Consider the following 15,661-nt stretch of genomic DNA (forward strand, 5'->3'; position numbering starts at 1 on the left):
TTCATCCTCAGGTGCTGTAGAGCGATGGTTATATCTTAATATCGAAGTTCCTCAACATTTAATACTGAAATCGCAGTATTGAACCGTTGATACCAAATTATTTGTATTAAATACCTAAACTATTAATGGGAAATTCCCACAGGTACATCCTGAGAGACGTGCGGCCACATCTTCCGAGGGGCTACGTGTACACATTACACGATATTGGACTTGTCATAAACAAGCTCATGGGAGGTGCTTACAGGTAAGTACAGGAAAGTTCTACACTGTCCCTTAATTTACTACTACTACTTCACTGGCCCAGTGACCCAAATAGGATCTAGGCCGACTAGGCCTCTGACACAAGAGAGCATCACTCTGCCCTATTCTGCGCCACTTCACGCCAGGGTATTCCGAGGGTGGACAGGTTTTTTAGGGTTTCGTCACTCCAGCGGTATCTGGGACGCCCAGACAGACGTTTTCCACCCGGGTGCCCTTAATTTACACATTAATAAAAGTGGTCCTAGATATATACCTTGCGGAACACTCGTACGCGCAGCTGAGAAGTTACATGCGTACGTTACAAAATGAAACCTACTTCGCATCAACAAGCTAAGCTATTCTCTCTACAACAGTAACAGTGCAGCAGTCCTACTAACATACGGTGACATACACACAAACAGAAATTAAAAGGCTACGTTCAAACGCTGCATGTTATTAGACGTACAGAAAGGCAAATTCGTCACTTAATTGAATATTCTGAAAAGCGTACAATATCACAACGACATACAGGAGACTATTATGTGGAGTATCTAATCTATTAAACCGCAGTAAGACCAATACTTTATTATTACCTTCTTTGGTAGCGTACTCGCTTTTATGTTGAACATAAAGCATTCACCCTCTTTGCACACTTACTAGGCACAAATCCTTATTGTCGGACATAAAAATGAACATAGCTACTCTGGTAGTACTGGATTTTATCTATAACATACCATGGTCCGTTTTTGTTTAGCAATAAAAATAATTCCGATTGACTTCCAATCTAAGTATGCTATATTTCTTCCTGCTCTTAGCACCTAGGGCAAGTTATATATGATTTCCATATATATAAGGACTATGTGTCAAATTGGTAACAAATAAATATCAACCAAGTTCAAAATACAACTAAATTCAAACTTTTTTTTAACGTTTTGCAACCGTCTACAAACAACACCACATTTGTAAAAAAAAAAGAAAGATAGAAGATCTAGAGGCTAACTTCCTAGAGGCTAGTTTGCCATAGATGTCTCTCGGTTCTACGCAATGGCCTTCTTCAATCACAGTAATTGTAAGTCCAATTAGGAAGTAAATTCTAGTATTAGCATAATAAACGATCCATCAAATAAAATTAGCATATTACCATTTGCATAATCTTCATCTCGACTGGAACAAGCTTAATTTGAAACTCTGGATTATAATAGTTTGTACTAATCAATTCTCAAAAAAAAAGCGCTGGTGGCGATAAGAGCGGTAAGAGCGTGCGACTTGCAATCCGGAGGTCGCGGGTTCAAACCCCAGCTCGTACCAATGAGTTTTTCGGAACTTATGTACGAAATATCATTTGATATTTGCCAGTCGCTTTTCGGTGAAGGAAAACATCGTGAGGAAACCGGACTAATCCCAACAATGCCTAGTTTACCCTCTGGGTTGAAAGGTCAGATGGCAGTCGCTTTCGTAAAAACTAGTGCCTACGCCAAATCTTGGGATTAGTTGTCAAGCGGACCCCAGGCTCCCATGAGCCGTGGCAAAATGCCGGGATAACGCGAGGAAGAAGAAGTACTAATCAATTCTCAAATATATACAGTTCAATGATTAAGATAATTATTTATATATTGTAGAATAATAGCTATTAAAAAAAAATGAAAAGCCCTCCCACGCTATATGTCAAAAAAGATCAATTTCATGCCAAAAATGCCTGACATAATTTTGGAATAGCTGATACTCTTCAAACTGCTGGATCGATTTCTATCAAACATAGCTAAGAAGACCCGCAAGGAAACTCGCTTTCACGTTAAAAAAAACCATCGATATCGGTCCATTCGTTGGAGATGCCACAGATGCCACAGACAAACAGACAGACATTGGCATCGAACATAATTATAACACCCCAATTTTTGCGTCGGGGATTAAACCTTAAAATTTAACCATATGGAATTCTGACATTACATATTCAGACCATTAACAAATTAACAGATTATCTCGTTTTACATTGCACAGTCCATATTTGTAGTATGCAAAGAGAAAATATGCCATACATAAAGTCATCTGTCCATTAGCTTGATTGAGCGACACCGCAAATGCCTGCTGCACAATGCGGCTTTCTCTAATGGACGGAGGGCTTAAGGCCACGAACATCGAGAGTTCTCTAAGCCGAGGTTAGAATGAAAGGCAGAAAGGCATGAAATACACAATAGCCAAAAAAGGAGCGGGTTTTTGCAAGAAAAATAAATTTATTAAAGAATTTAGAGTTGGAACGAGAAGCTCTCAAATTTCTATGAAAAATATGACGTTTACAATGAATCTCCCTCATTTTGTTGTGTTCAAATCTTTGCAAAATTAGCTTAGACGGACTATGTCTTTAGGATAAACTAGTGGCTCTGTTAGCTGTAGACCTCGCGTTGAACTTAGGAAAGGTAAAAGTGAAAAATACTTAGTTCGTTGAGGACGTCGAGTCGTTATCACAGTTAACTCACAATGGTCTTAAGCGCTATAGACGTTATAGGTACCTATGTACCAATTTCCGCATATCAAAAATTTCCAAAAATTGAATCGACAAAAAACCATTAATCATAGAATCTGGTTACAAATTTTGACGAGAATTTACTAAGAATTGTGACCTGTATTAGAAGAGAACATCCGGACATACGAAAGCAATATGCCCGAGTTAAAACCTTCGCTAACGCTTCAGTAAATTATGCAAGCCTAGAAGGCATGTACTATCAGTCATAGTGAAACCATTTTTAGTTACTGTGTCATTTAGCCATAGGCCATACTTCGCAGTATCACTATTTCTTTGAATTTCCCGAAAAATTGCTAGGTTTTAATATTCGTTGTGCAATTTGAAGTTTAATATATGTTCACGTACAGATATGTCATCACATCTTTGGTAGATTATGATTTTTAGGTACTTTGACAAATCCGCCATTAGGTCAACAGACGCCTAATTTTCATAGGATTAAGTACTACGAGTATATACAAATAGTACTTAATCCTATGAAAATTAATTATCTTATGCCGTTTTAGGCATTTTTCAAGGAATGTAATTTTCAATTTACACACTATGCAATTTCGGGAATAGCACTGTGTCCGTGACCGTGTTGTTTTTTGTTAATTGACTGGATTGAACGATATTCGAGACTCGAGAGCAATCAGAAAGAATTTCAAGAGGGTTTAGTTCAATTTAACTATTTTCTATTGTATTTACTTCAAACCAACCTCAAACCTATTCAACATTGTCCGACTTCTGATATTCTTCAAATTCTTTTTATTTTTAATAATCCCCAGAGACGGAAATGCCAAAAAATAAATAAATGAGCTCATGATCTTACCCAGCTGTTGACTGGGCAAATACCAGCTACAGTGTGGCTTTATCTAATGGACGGAGGGCTTAAGGAAACCGAATAACACTGAGGTCCGAAAATAACATTGCCTCAAGTCTCAAGCGGGGGTCGGACGACAAGGCAGAGAAAGTAATAAAAAAATGCGTGAGTCTCGTGGAACACTCGGTCGGAACAAAGTGTATTATTATTGATAAACGTATTATATTATTGATTAATAAATACAAAGAAAACTTAATCGACAAAATAATAATTATCGAATTTGCTAACAAAATTTCACAAATCTGTTCAGAAATGCGACTTACAGGCAGGGAGGTAAACATAAGAAAACATTTTTGTTCCAGCTGAAACTGATACGTTTTTCCCCACGCTTCACACTCGTATAGTCAATCAAAAATATAAAATTCAGCTGTAAAAAAATGCATACAGTATTATCTGCATACAAGTCCGGCAATCGTACCCGGATCGTCGCTGTTAACACCTGTTTCTAAGCTGCAGCGGTATCATGGCCGTGTTTTTGTCACTTGTCATATCATGCGTCACTTTCGCACTTACATATTTGTTAGAGCGTGACAGGTATGGTGACAAATGATAGACAGCTGACCATCTTAGCCCTGCTGTTTACCAACTGCGCCACTGTAGGATATACGTAAGTCGGTGAAATTAGGCTACTTTTTCTCGAGAAATAATTCAAACAAAAGAGGGGCCGGACGGAAAAATATTTTTTTTCGCCTAGCCCCCACACGCCAACAGTTCAATAAGGAACTTCCTTTAAAAAAAACCTGCCTGCACTAGGTAAAAATACCAAAGTGATATTTTATTCAAATATTAACAAGTAAGAAACAAATCATAATCTGAAACTATTACAGGAATATGATATTTGTGACAAGTATTTATTTAAACATAAATCACATAGCAGGCGCCTAATGAAAAGGTAATCTGACGTTAATGAGAACTGACGTCACTATACAGTAGATTTATTTGAAACTCTATAAAGTGATTTTCATTCGAATAGTAAAAAAAAGTAACTAATTTGACTTATCAGTCCTCATATTTATTATTCTTTCTTGGTAAAACTTAGCCAGATATAAAATATATAAAATGCTGAGTTTTCTCAGCCCGTAATAACCTAGCAATATCTATTAGCCTAAATTACACGTCGACAAAGACGTTACAGTAAGCCAAGCCCAGGTTTTGTAAGCTAGTCCAAATTAAACTAAGGCTGATTACACCCAAGACCTAACAATGCGTTTACTTCCTAAGCCCTTATCAACGAGTAACTTTCACAAACTCACATCTGCTATTTTGTTTGCTCAAATTTGTTGCTTATTTCAACGTCTTAGGGTTGAGTTTGAAACGGTGTTTTTTCTCTAATGCCACCTTGTTGGTGTTAACAAAGGTTAAATCCCTGTTACTGGTCTTCCTACCCGATTTAAGGATCAACTGCTATTCCCATTTATTACATGAACGTTATTAGTTTTCGGATGTATGAGTAACATGGAATTGGGATTTTAACCAACTGCCCGTAAACGACCACAGTTAAATAAATATGTATATATCGTGTCATTCACGAAGACGTATGCCACTCGTATTGCCATGTGATTAAAGGTTAGATTTGACAAATCTGCGTGTTTATAATGAAAAATAGTACATTACGATACAAGTGCGAAAAATAGGAAATTCGAAACGAGTGGCGATAAATTAAAACACGACCAAAGGGAGTGTTTTAAATCGACACGGGTTGCGAATTACCTATTCGCACATGTATCGTACAACGTTTTACAGTACATATGGTTATTTAAATGTTCGACACTGTAAAGTAATATGCTAATATTCGCACTAGTGCGGTAAAGTAACACCATATGTACTGTAAAATCAGTTACGTCGGAGGTACCTAATTTTAACAAGTTAGTTTTCGTAAATAATAATACGTTTGTACTCGTATGGACGAAAATTGCACGATACGCACGCTAACGAGAACGGTTCTAGACTAGGCTCTAGGAGCGACATTGGTAGCCTCGAGATAAAAAAAAAACCTTCTTTTTGTCCTTCGTGTCGGTGGTACCTACTACAAAAATTTGAAATTTGATCGTTAGTACTTTCTTTGTATGTTTTGTTGTACGCCATAAATACCATCGTTGTCGCCGCCAATGCTGAACAATCGAAAAATCGTATCTGTCTCTGTCTCTCTGCCGCTTTTGCACATTCGAGCGAAAGTTAACGGCCGTTAATGTTTTTCGATTTTTCGATGTTGCCGATAAGCTATCACCATCGTAAAATCAGTACCATGTAGATAAAACAGGAGCTCATATACCCTCTTAACGCTTTCACGTTTTAATGGCAAGAAATCAAAATATTGTAATTGAACACGCCTGTTACATCAAACGATTTCGTTGAAAGGCAATCTTCCTTTTCATTTGCGTATTTAATGACCTCAGGATCCGATTAATATGTTTCAAGTTGTGGTTTGTGTCAAGTTGGTATGGTTGGGAAAATCGCTCACGCTGATAGGTGTACGCGAAGTGAAGTGACTGTCGTGCGTGAGATGCGCGCCATTCACCAAAACGATCGTCAGGGTCGTATCAAAACTTCAAACCTTGAGGTTTTTCTTTAGTGACTAGCATCCAGACTTTTTTCGCTCGATAAAAAAAATCATGATCAGGTCTAAAACTATTTTTTATAAATTTGTATCATTTTATGCACAACAAAGCTAAAAATATGAAAATTGACCATGATATCCACGCACGCACATCCATCTCGCTCACCCTCAGTGTTCTTCTCTCACTTTCGTAAGCCTGAGCGAGAGTCATGTGCGTAAGGGGGCGTCCATTAATCGCGTCATATTGTATAGGGGGGGGAGGGGGTCAGCAAAAAATCACCAATGATCACCACAGGGGTCGGGGGGGGTATGGACACGTATCACATGTATTTTTTTTTTCATCTGTGCTATACTGTATTATAGTCAATAATAATCCTTCACGTGTACTTAGGTTCATTTGTTAGAAAACTGTTCTTTAGTTATCGAAAAAAATACACGTCATATTGGATGGGGGGGGGGGTCCTGAAAATATCACCAAAGATCACCATGGGGGAGGGGGGGGGTCTAAAACAAGCCAAAAACGTATGACGCGATTAATGGACGCCCCCTAAGCATAATTAATAATTATATTATGTTTTGGAATTTTACTTTGTATTTAGTAAATTTAAAAAAAAGTGATTGCTAAGTCCCTTCAAATATAAAACTGCGCATTTTTAGAAGCTATTACTCATATTTTTACTTTTCTGCATAAATTGTTACAGATTCTTTAAAGTGCGTTTTAGACTTATGTTCGTGATTTTTTTCTATCCAGCAATAGTCAAAAAAATCAGGATTCGAATCGCTGAAGTTCCCAGAGAAAATCCCCAAGACCGCTAATTAAATTTTTGGCAACCGTATTGTTATCTAAAAATAAAGGCCGTATGATTTTTCAAAATCTCCGCTTCCTAAACCTACGGCGCCTTAAAATAAGATAAAAATCATATCAAATTCATTGGCATATATCTAAGGACGGGCCTTACGGGCAAAAAAATCGATCGGCTCGAATTCGTGTGCGTGACACCGCTGTACTGGCCCCATAGCGGTGTCACGCACACGAATTCGAGCCGATCGAGCAGTCTAACGCCACAACGCGATTGGTTTATAAGTTCGCAACACGCGCGCGATTGGTCGCAACTAGTTGCGTTAGACTGCACAATTGGCTCGAATTCGTGAGTGACACCACCGAACTAGCACCATTCTTAGTGCCAGTAAGGCTCGTCCTTAGATATATGTCAATGAAAATTATTAATACAGAATTGGCCCTCATGTTTGCACTGCAAATGAGAAGCTTATTTAATTATTACATTATTTGACCCTTAGTTTGCTTCATTACAGATCAGATTGGTCTTGTAATCTATTTCATGAATAAATATTAGTAAAATTAAATTGGATCCATTTTGTTTTCCCAAGCTTAGTGCGTTTCAAATTCAAAGCCATAATTTTGTTTGTAGCCCAAGCAACACAAGGCAGCTGAATATATAGCATGCCTGTACTATAAGCTGAATAAGGTAGCTTAATAATGTCTGTAACAGCGCTGTTACAGACGTTTTACAGAAGATTTGGGCACAAATTAAACAACTTACAACTGATCTATCACCACACATCTGTGTATCTGTGTACTTAAACAGATTTAATGCTTTTATAACTTCAATTTCATTGCGCATGCCACTTTACTGTGAATGTATATATATATTTGAATTAAAATTTTAAAGCGCTACGTAAATAATGCACTTAAAAAAGTGAATATAATCATTTTACTAGTCCATTTTTATATTTGTATTTTTTCTGCGGTGTTAAGATCTTTCAGCGATAAAAAATGTGTTAAAACAAGTTGTGCTACGATAAAATTCGTTTCATAAATGAATAAACATTGGTTTTCTGGCCATTTTGAATTCCTATTTAATTGTAGAGGTTAGAATATGAGCTACCCTTATGGCGTCAGACCATGCTGAATATAAGCTGCCGCCACAGCTATTATTGTGCTAAATTACTGAATATAAATTCACATTACTCGCGTTACTAAGCTACATTTTAGATAATAATGATTTTCGAACAACAAGTTTTGAATAACATCAGTATTATCGTAATTGTTTTCTTAACGCCTATTAGGGTTCTACAAATAGTAAAAACCATCGATTCTCACTAGTTTAATGAGAAACATTGTAGGTACATATGTAACACGGGCGATATTAAATCTTTCTTCCTACTAATATTTATAAACGCGATATAATATTTAAGTTATAGGAGTCATTATATTTTTTTTTTTTAATCTTGATGTACATAAAACCATTAAATACAGGTTCTTCATTCTGCTGTTCAAATCACACAACTCGGCACGGCACAATTTTGTTGACGCTTTTTGTTTAAATTATTTAAATGACCACCGCCCACTTGTTGTTATGCCGTTCGGACCCGGGTATGTCCTCAATCTACGTCCAAAAGAGAGGTATGGGCATTGTGAATGTCATCTAGCTTTGTGTGGTAGGGCACAGCACAGGGGATGTCATTCCAGATCTAGAGCAGAGCCCAACTGGAGAAGAACCTCCACCTTGCAGAAAACCGCAACCAAATAACAGTAGACCCTACTCATAGGTTCCTGCCGGTGAGTAAGGTTGCCAGAGCTCAACGAGTGTCCGGAGTGTTAGGGTCGACAACGTTCATGTAACTCCTCTGGAGTTGCAGGCGTACATAGGCTACGGAGACTGCTTCGGGCCGTATGCTTGTTTGCCACCGACGTAGAATAAAAAAAGTAGTTTGAATAACACTTCTCAATGCGTTCAAACAAAAAAGACTTTCGATTCTCATACAAAAGCATTTATAGTATCCATGTGGAAAGCTTACAATTTTGGAAACCATCCTACTTACAGCACATCAGTACTGTGAGAATAATATAAAACAAATTAATGTATATTTTTACTGGCAAATGTGTTCCCAACACATACACATACCAGTACTAACAGTACCAGTGCAACATGCTGAGATGAGGCCATTTCGTGACACTTTACTCTCACTATGTTCTCTTTTATGTATGTCTATTACTGTTTGTGTGTTTATGAATAAAACAAATTCTATTCTATTCTATTCTACTACAGGGTTCGGCGATTTGCATATTATTTTAATCTCACGCATTGTAAGCCTAATCTATGCGTTATTTAAATGGGGTCACAGAGAGAATAATAAATTTGAATAAGCTTATCCTTTGTCTGTGCTAATAATATGTAGTAGATGCCAAAAAATGCGAGATTCATATTAATTTGACAACTTAATTTATTTGCTGTTTGAAATATTTTTGACAATTATCATGCATTAAATATACAAAAAAAAAATACAAAACGGCGGATCAATTCTACCGTGTACCCGAATAATTCTTCGTCATAGAAGTAAAAAAGTTTTTAAAGGACTTTAAAATTGTATTGGTTGTACATTTTTATTTTTTTAATTATTTCTGGTACTCCCTCATTTCTCAACTAAGGTACTTGGAAAAACCTTTGACGATTTGTCTTTTTCAGAAATCAGAAATTTTTTATTTGCATTGATACAGTTTTTGTCAAATCTACAATTATTTGAAGCCTTGGGGCTAAATTTTTTTGGCACTGTGGTCGAAAATAATTAGACATTTCAAACTGTTTTTGAAGGAGATTTTTTTTCTGTACAGGTGCTACTACACCCGGCGCAAGTTCCGTCCGATCTACGCGAAAGTGATGAACAAAAGCGTCAACGTGCACCGAAACAGCGCGTCGTTCACCCGCCACGCCGCCGGCGGGCTGTCGCTCATCACGGGGTTCATGCCGGTCACTACAGAGATGGCGCTGTTCGACTATCCCTTCAACGAACTACTGGTGAGTGTCAACATCATCGTCAACGTGCTGGGGAACAGTGCGTTGTTCACCCGCCACATGGCCGGTGGGCTGTCGTTCATCACGTGGTTTATGCCGGTCGCTACAGAGATGGCGCTGTTCGACTACCCCTTCAACGAACTACTGGTGAGTGTCAACATCATCGTCAACGTGCTCGGGAACAGTTCGTTGTTCACCCGCCACATGGCCGGTGGGATGTCGTTCATCACGTGGTTTATGCCGGTCGCTACAGAGATGGCGCTGTTCGACTACCCCTTCAACGAACTACTAGTGAGTATCAATATCAACGTCCATCTGTTACAAAAGGCCTTTGTCACCACTTGTTCAACAAGAGCGTCAACGTGCACCGGAACAGCGCGTCGTTTAATGGCCACACCGCCGGCGGGCTGTCGCTTATCACGGGTTTATGCCGGTCACTACAGAGATGGCGCGGTTCGACTACCCCTTCAACAATCTTTCATACAGTTTGCGCGCTGTGTTCTGTTTGTCCGTCAGGAGTCCTCAAAGAACTGGACTGAGGATGGATGGAAGGATGCGCATAGCACAGCGCGCATACATCTGAGGGCAAGCGGTCTCCGTTACGAATCTTCACTCGGTCCTTTAGAAGGGTTGCGACACTTGCGACTGAGGGCTGGCTGTACAAATTGCAATTACTAAAATATGAATTTGAGGGAAATTTCGTAGTTCTCTGCTGTGTTACGTTACTTTGTTACCTGGGTTAATATTATCATGTTATAACGAAACTAGAGCTAAAATTGCTAAATTATCGACATGATGAATAGATGAGCATGTCTGCATGTTACAATATTTTCCTAGTTTGGAAATTTTACGCTACTTGGCTAAAGGGCAAAATACAATTGAAAAAATATAGGTCAAATTCGCTTATTCATTACAAAATATTAATAAAAACAAGTAGTACATAAAATCCCTCAATAAAATCCATAGTAGTTTCAAACTAATATTTCACCGTAATAGAATGTCCGATTTCAAACTGCATTGCCAATACACGCTCGTTTAATTTATTTCTCTATACGAGCAAGGAAATTAATAAAGCGGTCGTGAATTACTTTTATATTCGAGAGTAAATAAAATGGCATGTGAAATGAAGAACAATGATGCAACATTTTGCATATAATGCTTACTTTATGAAAATAATACTATCCTCCGCCCGAAACTTCGTCCATCACTATTAATATTATTATAGTTTAAATGAGTTCATTATAATATTTTTTTTCTGCATATCAATGGCTTTTAACCTCCTTGGGGATAACTATTACGTTTATCCATTCGTTTTCGAATATAAATCCTGTATTTACATAGTCCCGGAAAACCACAGCCGTGTTAACATGGCTTTGGACAGAGCCAAGGACGGCCGTCCTAAAAAACAAATATCATGATCCTGTAACCAAACCATTTTGAGTCATATTCTACAAGTATTTAAAGTTATTTTTTCTTTAAAAACAATGATTTATAAAAAGGCTAAATAGGTTTTATATTCACAACACCAATCATGGAACATTTAAGAGAAAATTTGGAGTATTTTTGATATTTTCACCGATACCTGTAAAATTTCTACCGCTTTTAAAGTTGAATGTTATATTAATCTTTTATGTTTTCGACAAGTTTAATGAAAGAATGGAATTGGTTTCAACAGAATAAAACAATGTTATTTTTTCTCCTTTTTCGGCCAGTCATAGACAGTATGGCGCCATTTACTTTAAAACAAACAGAAATTAATGAACCGCCAAAATTAAGCAGCTACATACTGGCAACATTTTACCATAAACAAGAGTCATAAAGATGACTCTTGTTTATGGTAAAATGTTGCCAGTATTTAAAATTTGATGATTTACTTGTTTTACATAATTTGTGGTATAAAAAAAATGAATTGTGGTATATGTTAGTATCTAATTATTAATGTCAAGACAGTAATAATAAAAGTTTATAATCTCAAGAGGAAGATGCTCACAATATGCAACGGAATTCTTCGAAATATCCTATTTCGATAAATTGTTTTATTATAATCTCAAGTCACAAGTTGTCATATAAAAAGTAACCAAGTTAAACTAACCCTTTTTGCTGTATCCATGATTTGATTAATGCATTTCATCCATATAATAAATTCAATTCCTTACTCCCAAACATGACTCACAGGCCGATTCTGATTATATAAATTGATATAGCCTCCTAATCTATACTCTGTATCTTTAGGTATTTAAATAAAAGTAAATAAATTCGATTTATTGCTCCCAAACATGACTCACAGGCTGATTCTGATTACATCAATTGATATAGCCTCCTAACCTATACTCTGTAGGTATTTAAATAAAAGTAAACAAACAATTTGTACATTTTATTGGTTAACCAACCAAATACAAAACCGCCTGGATCCGTCACTGAGCGACTAAGACTTTAACCTACATTATTTGATCATGCAATGTTTTCATCTAACCTCAACTGTCTTAAGGAGCCATTTGAGGGTAGATTTTGTTTACTGTTATTTAAATACCTAAAGATACAGAGTATAATCGGTGGTGACTCTGGTGATGAAGCAGGAAGTCCCAGGTTCGAATCCTGGTAAGGACATTTACTTATATATTTATCACAAACATTTGTATTGATATACATATAACTATATAGAACCTACAACACAAGCCTTATTAAACTTACTGTGGGACTAGGATCTGTGTACGAGTAAAATTGTCCTGTAACAATTATTAACATGGTTTTCATCTTATATATTTGTACGACTTTGAGTCATCAGCGTGCGCCGCTGCAACAGCCAGCATACGCCAGTCGCTAACGCTGATTCGCCCTCACAAAATGGAATCAGCGGTGGCAGCATGGTTCCATTTTTATCGCCTATCACTATGTCCGTCACTTTCGCCTATCACTATGTCGGCCACCAGAGAGTGGTTAGTGAAGTGTTGCCGTATTAAGTGGCAGAATTGAACGCTTTGACCCTCTTCTAGCCCCCGAAAGTAGGTAGCGAGTTAGACAAGGATAACACACAGCAAGAAAAATAAATAACGCTTGGTATAAAATTTGTGGGTAACCTTTCATCCGAGAGCGACCGCCTAGTCCGAATTATTGATTTTGTAATATTCTCTAAATCCGCGCTGACCACCCAACGGGGCCCCGCCACTTGAATACTTTTTACGTTTTTGCTGCGGCTATTTGGAGGGATAAGGCATCTCGCTCGCACTTAATGTTGCGAGTCAAAAAAAGTCAAGTTCGTACCAAAATAAGATGAAACCTATATGTATGTTAATTCCGAATTGGCCTCTAAGTATCGACAGGTTTTTTGTCGCAACAGACACGGGTATGAAGGGGTACCGCGTGTTACAAAAACCCGTCATTTTTCTGCGTTAACAGCCGTAAACCTATGATCTGGGTACCTTTTGGGACCCTTAGCCCTTGCCTTATCGAGCTTAACTTGATATGTTTGTGAATGTATTCGAATATTGTTCGATTCCTGGTAAGGGCGTTATGTGTGTATTTATCACGGACATTAGATTTGTTCTTAAGTTATGGATGTTTTCTATATACAGGGTGAAATTTTAACCACCAGCCATACTCTGCGTAGCGATTTTATATGTTATACTAAACAACTTTTATTATGGGACCAATAATCGCGAAAAAAATTGGTTACATTCCGGTTGATATGATGCTGCTGATTTCTATGGGACAGCCAATGCTTTTTCCGTGATCATTTGCAACTTATTATTTTGTCATCACAGAGAAATTACAATTATTAAAAAATATATATTTTTTGGAGTTATCTGTACAGTCTACTAATTTAAGCTACGTTAATATCAATCCAGCATCTGATTGACCGTCTTTATTTCATCCTCAGATGTGGGCAGTTCTCACAAAACGCCACCAGATGGCGCTTCTGATGTGGACGCATGGCGAGGAGGCGCTGGCCAAAAGCCTCGTGGCCTGCAAGCTGTACAAGGCCATGGCCCACGAGGCAGCAGAGGACGATATGGAGACCGAGGTGTATGAGGAGCTCAGGCATTACGGGAAAGAGTTTGAGACCAAAGGTACGTATCACGTACCTTTGGTACAGTAAGAATAGTAGTTTGTTGGTTTGTTCTCACAAAACGTCACCAGGTGACGTTCCTCATGTGGATGTACGGCGAGGAGGTGCTGGCCAAGATCCTCGTGGCCTGCAAGCTGTACAAGGCCATGGCACACGAGGCAGGCGAGGACGATATGGAGACGGAGGTTTATGAGGAGCTCAGGCATTATGTGACTTATAATAAACAGTTAGAACTAGATACCTATTCACAAGATATAGTGACTTGAAATATTATCTTACTTTTAGTCAAAGACGGCTCTATTAAATAAGTTAAGGATTCATTAAGACGTTCTACTACAGAGAGTACCCGCTAAAATAATTTGTAAAAGACGTTATTCCAATTTGGCAATTTCGAGGTAAAACCCCACAAAAACTAGCTCCTTAAAGCAGCCCTTAATTAAGGCGGGCTCAAATCGGCCCCTTCAGAACAAAGGAGTGAAATATCTAAGAAACTTTGGGCGCGATTCGGTTGGGAGGCCAAGTTTTAATTAAATAAAAAAGCTATTAAAAGTACTGAATAGGTAATAAATAGTACATAGCTTAATTTCTAAAAACTACGGAAAAATCACTCTGCTAAATTCGAAATATTTGTTTTAGACACGTAAAAAATTATCTCTTTCAAGTATTCAAGGATAGTTAAGCTATGTTTCACGTCAACTAGCTAATTACTATGTGGCCGAGTACGATAACCGCCTTGCGGCTACATGCCACACTAAAAAAGTGCGAACATTGCTACTATAACAGTAGCAATGTTCGCACTTTTTCCTTTTCAGCATGTAAATAATATGTATATTAAATACAATAAATACTGGGCCAACTTGATTGTCATGTTTAAGATTTTTGCTTGCTACTTGGGATAAACTGCCGTCAAACGCTATGTACTGGCTAATACAGTTTTTCCATCATCTAAAACGCATTTATATTTCCAGCTCTAGAATTGCTGGACTATTGCTACCGCCAAGACGACGATCAGGCCCAACAACTCCTCACCTGCGAGCTCCAGAACTGGTCTGGACAGACCTGCTTGAGCCTAGCCGTTGCTGCCAACCATCGCGCCTTACTAGCCCATCCTTGCTCACAAATCATACTCGCCGACCTCTGGATGGGAGGGCTTAGAACCAGAAAGAACACCAGCCTTAAGGTACCATATCTGTTTTGTTTTATTTCTGTTTTGATATCTTGTTAACGCACAGATTGGCACGAGTAGATTCAGTGTTAGAAAACTCTTAACCAACCAACCATAATGAGCAATCACGGGGTGTCACGTCTGTGTGTCAATGAGCTTTATAATCATTTTTGAAATCTGCATGCTATGCATTCGGACGTCGACCATACACATAACCATGTAACTGCATATTTTGCTTCATAATAAAGTCTATGCGATTGCGACGATCAAATACGTAATTCAAAGTCCGCGGCAAGCTCGGTTCTCTATACAAATGTAGTTACGCTCTCATTTGAAAACGACTAGCTAGATTGCTCTAAAACTTTGTACTTACAATAGGATAAGGTATATCTATACCTGCAATTCGTTTATGTAGCTTCAGATACCATCGTTAAAAAA

General features: G+C 37.9%; 1 protein-coding gene across 2 annotated transcripts in view; it reads left to right on the forward strand.

Annotated features, from left to right (window-relative positions):
- The window catches only part of LOC133527836 (transient receptor potential cation channel trpm), a 399,070-nt gene that overhangs the window by 339,875 nt on the left and 43,534 nt on the right, over nt 1–15,661 (forward strand). For both annotated transcript variants that reach the window (XM_061865024.1, XM_061865026.1), the window contains 4 exons: nt 143–244; nt 9,812–9,995; nt 13,870–14,059; nt 15,027–15,238. In XM_061865024.1, coding sequence (XP_061721008.1) covers nt 143–244; nt 9,812–9,995; nt 13,870–14,059; nt 15,027–15,238 — 688 coding nt within the window. The remainder of the gene's footprint in view (nt 1–142; nt 245–9,811; nt 9,996–13,869; nt 14,060–15,026; nt 15,239–15,661) is intronic.

The sequence above is a fragment of the Cydia pomonella genome, chromosome 18 (assembly GCF_033807575.1).
Source record: "Cydia pomonella isolate Wapato2018A chromosome 18, ilCydPomo1, whole genome shotgun sequence".
Classification (NCBI taxonomy): domain Eukaryota; kingdom Metazoa; phylum Arthropoda; class Insecta; order Lepidoptera; family Tortricidae; genus Cydia; species Cydia pomonella.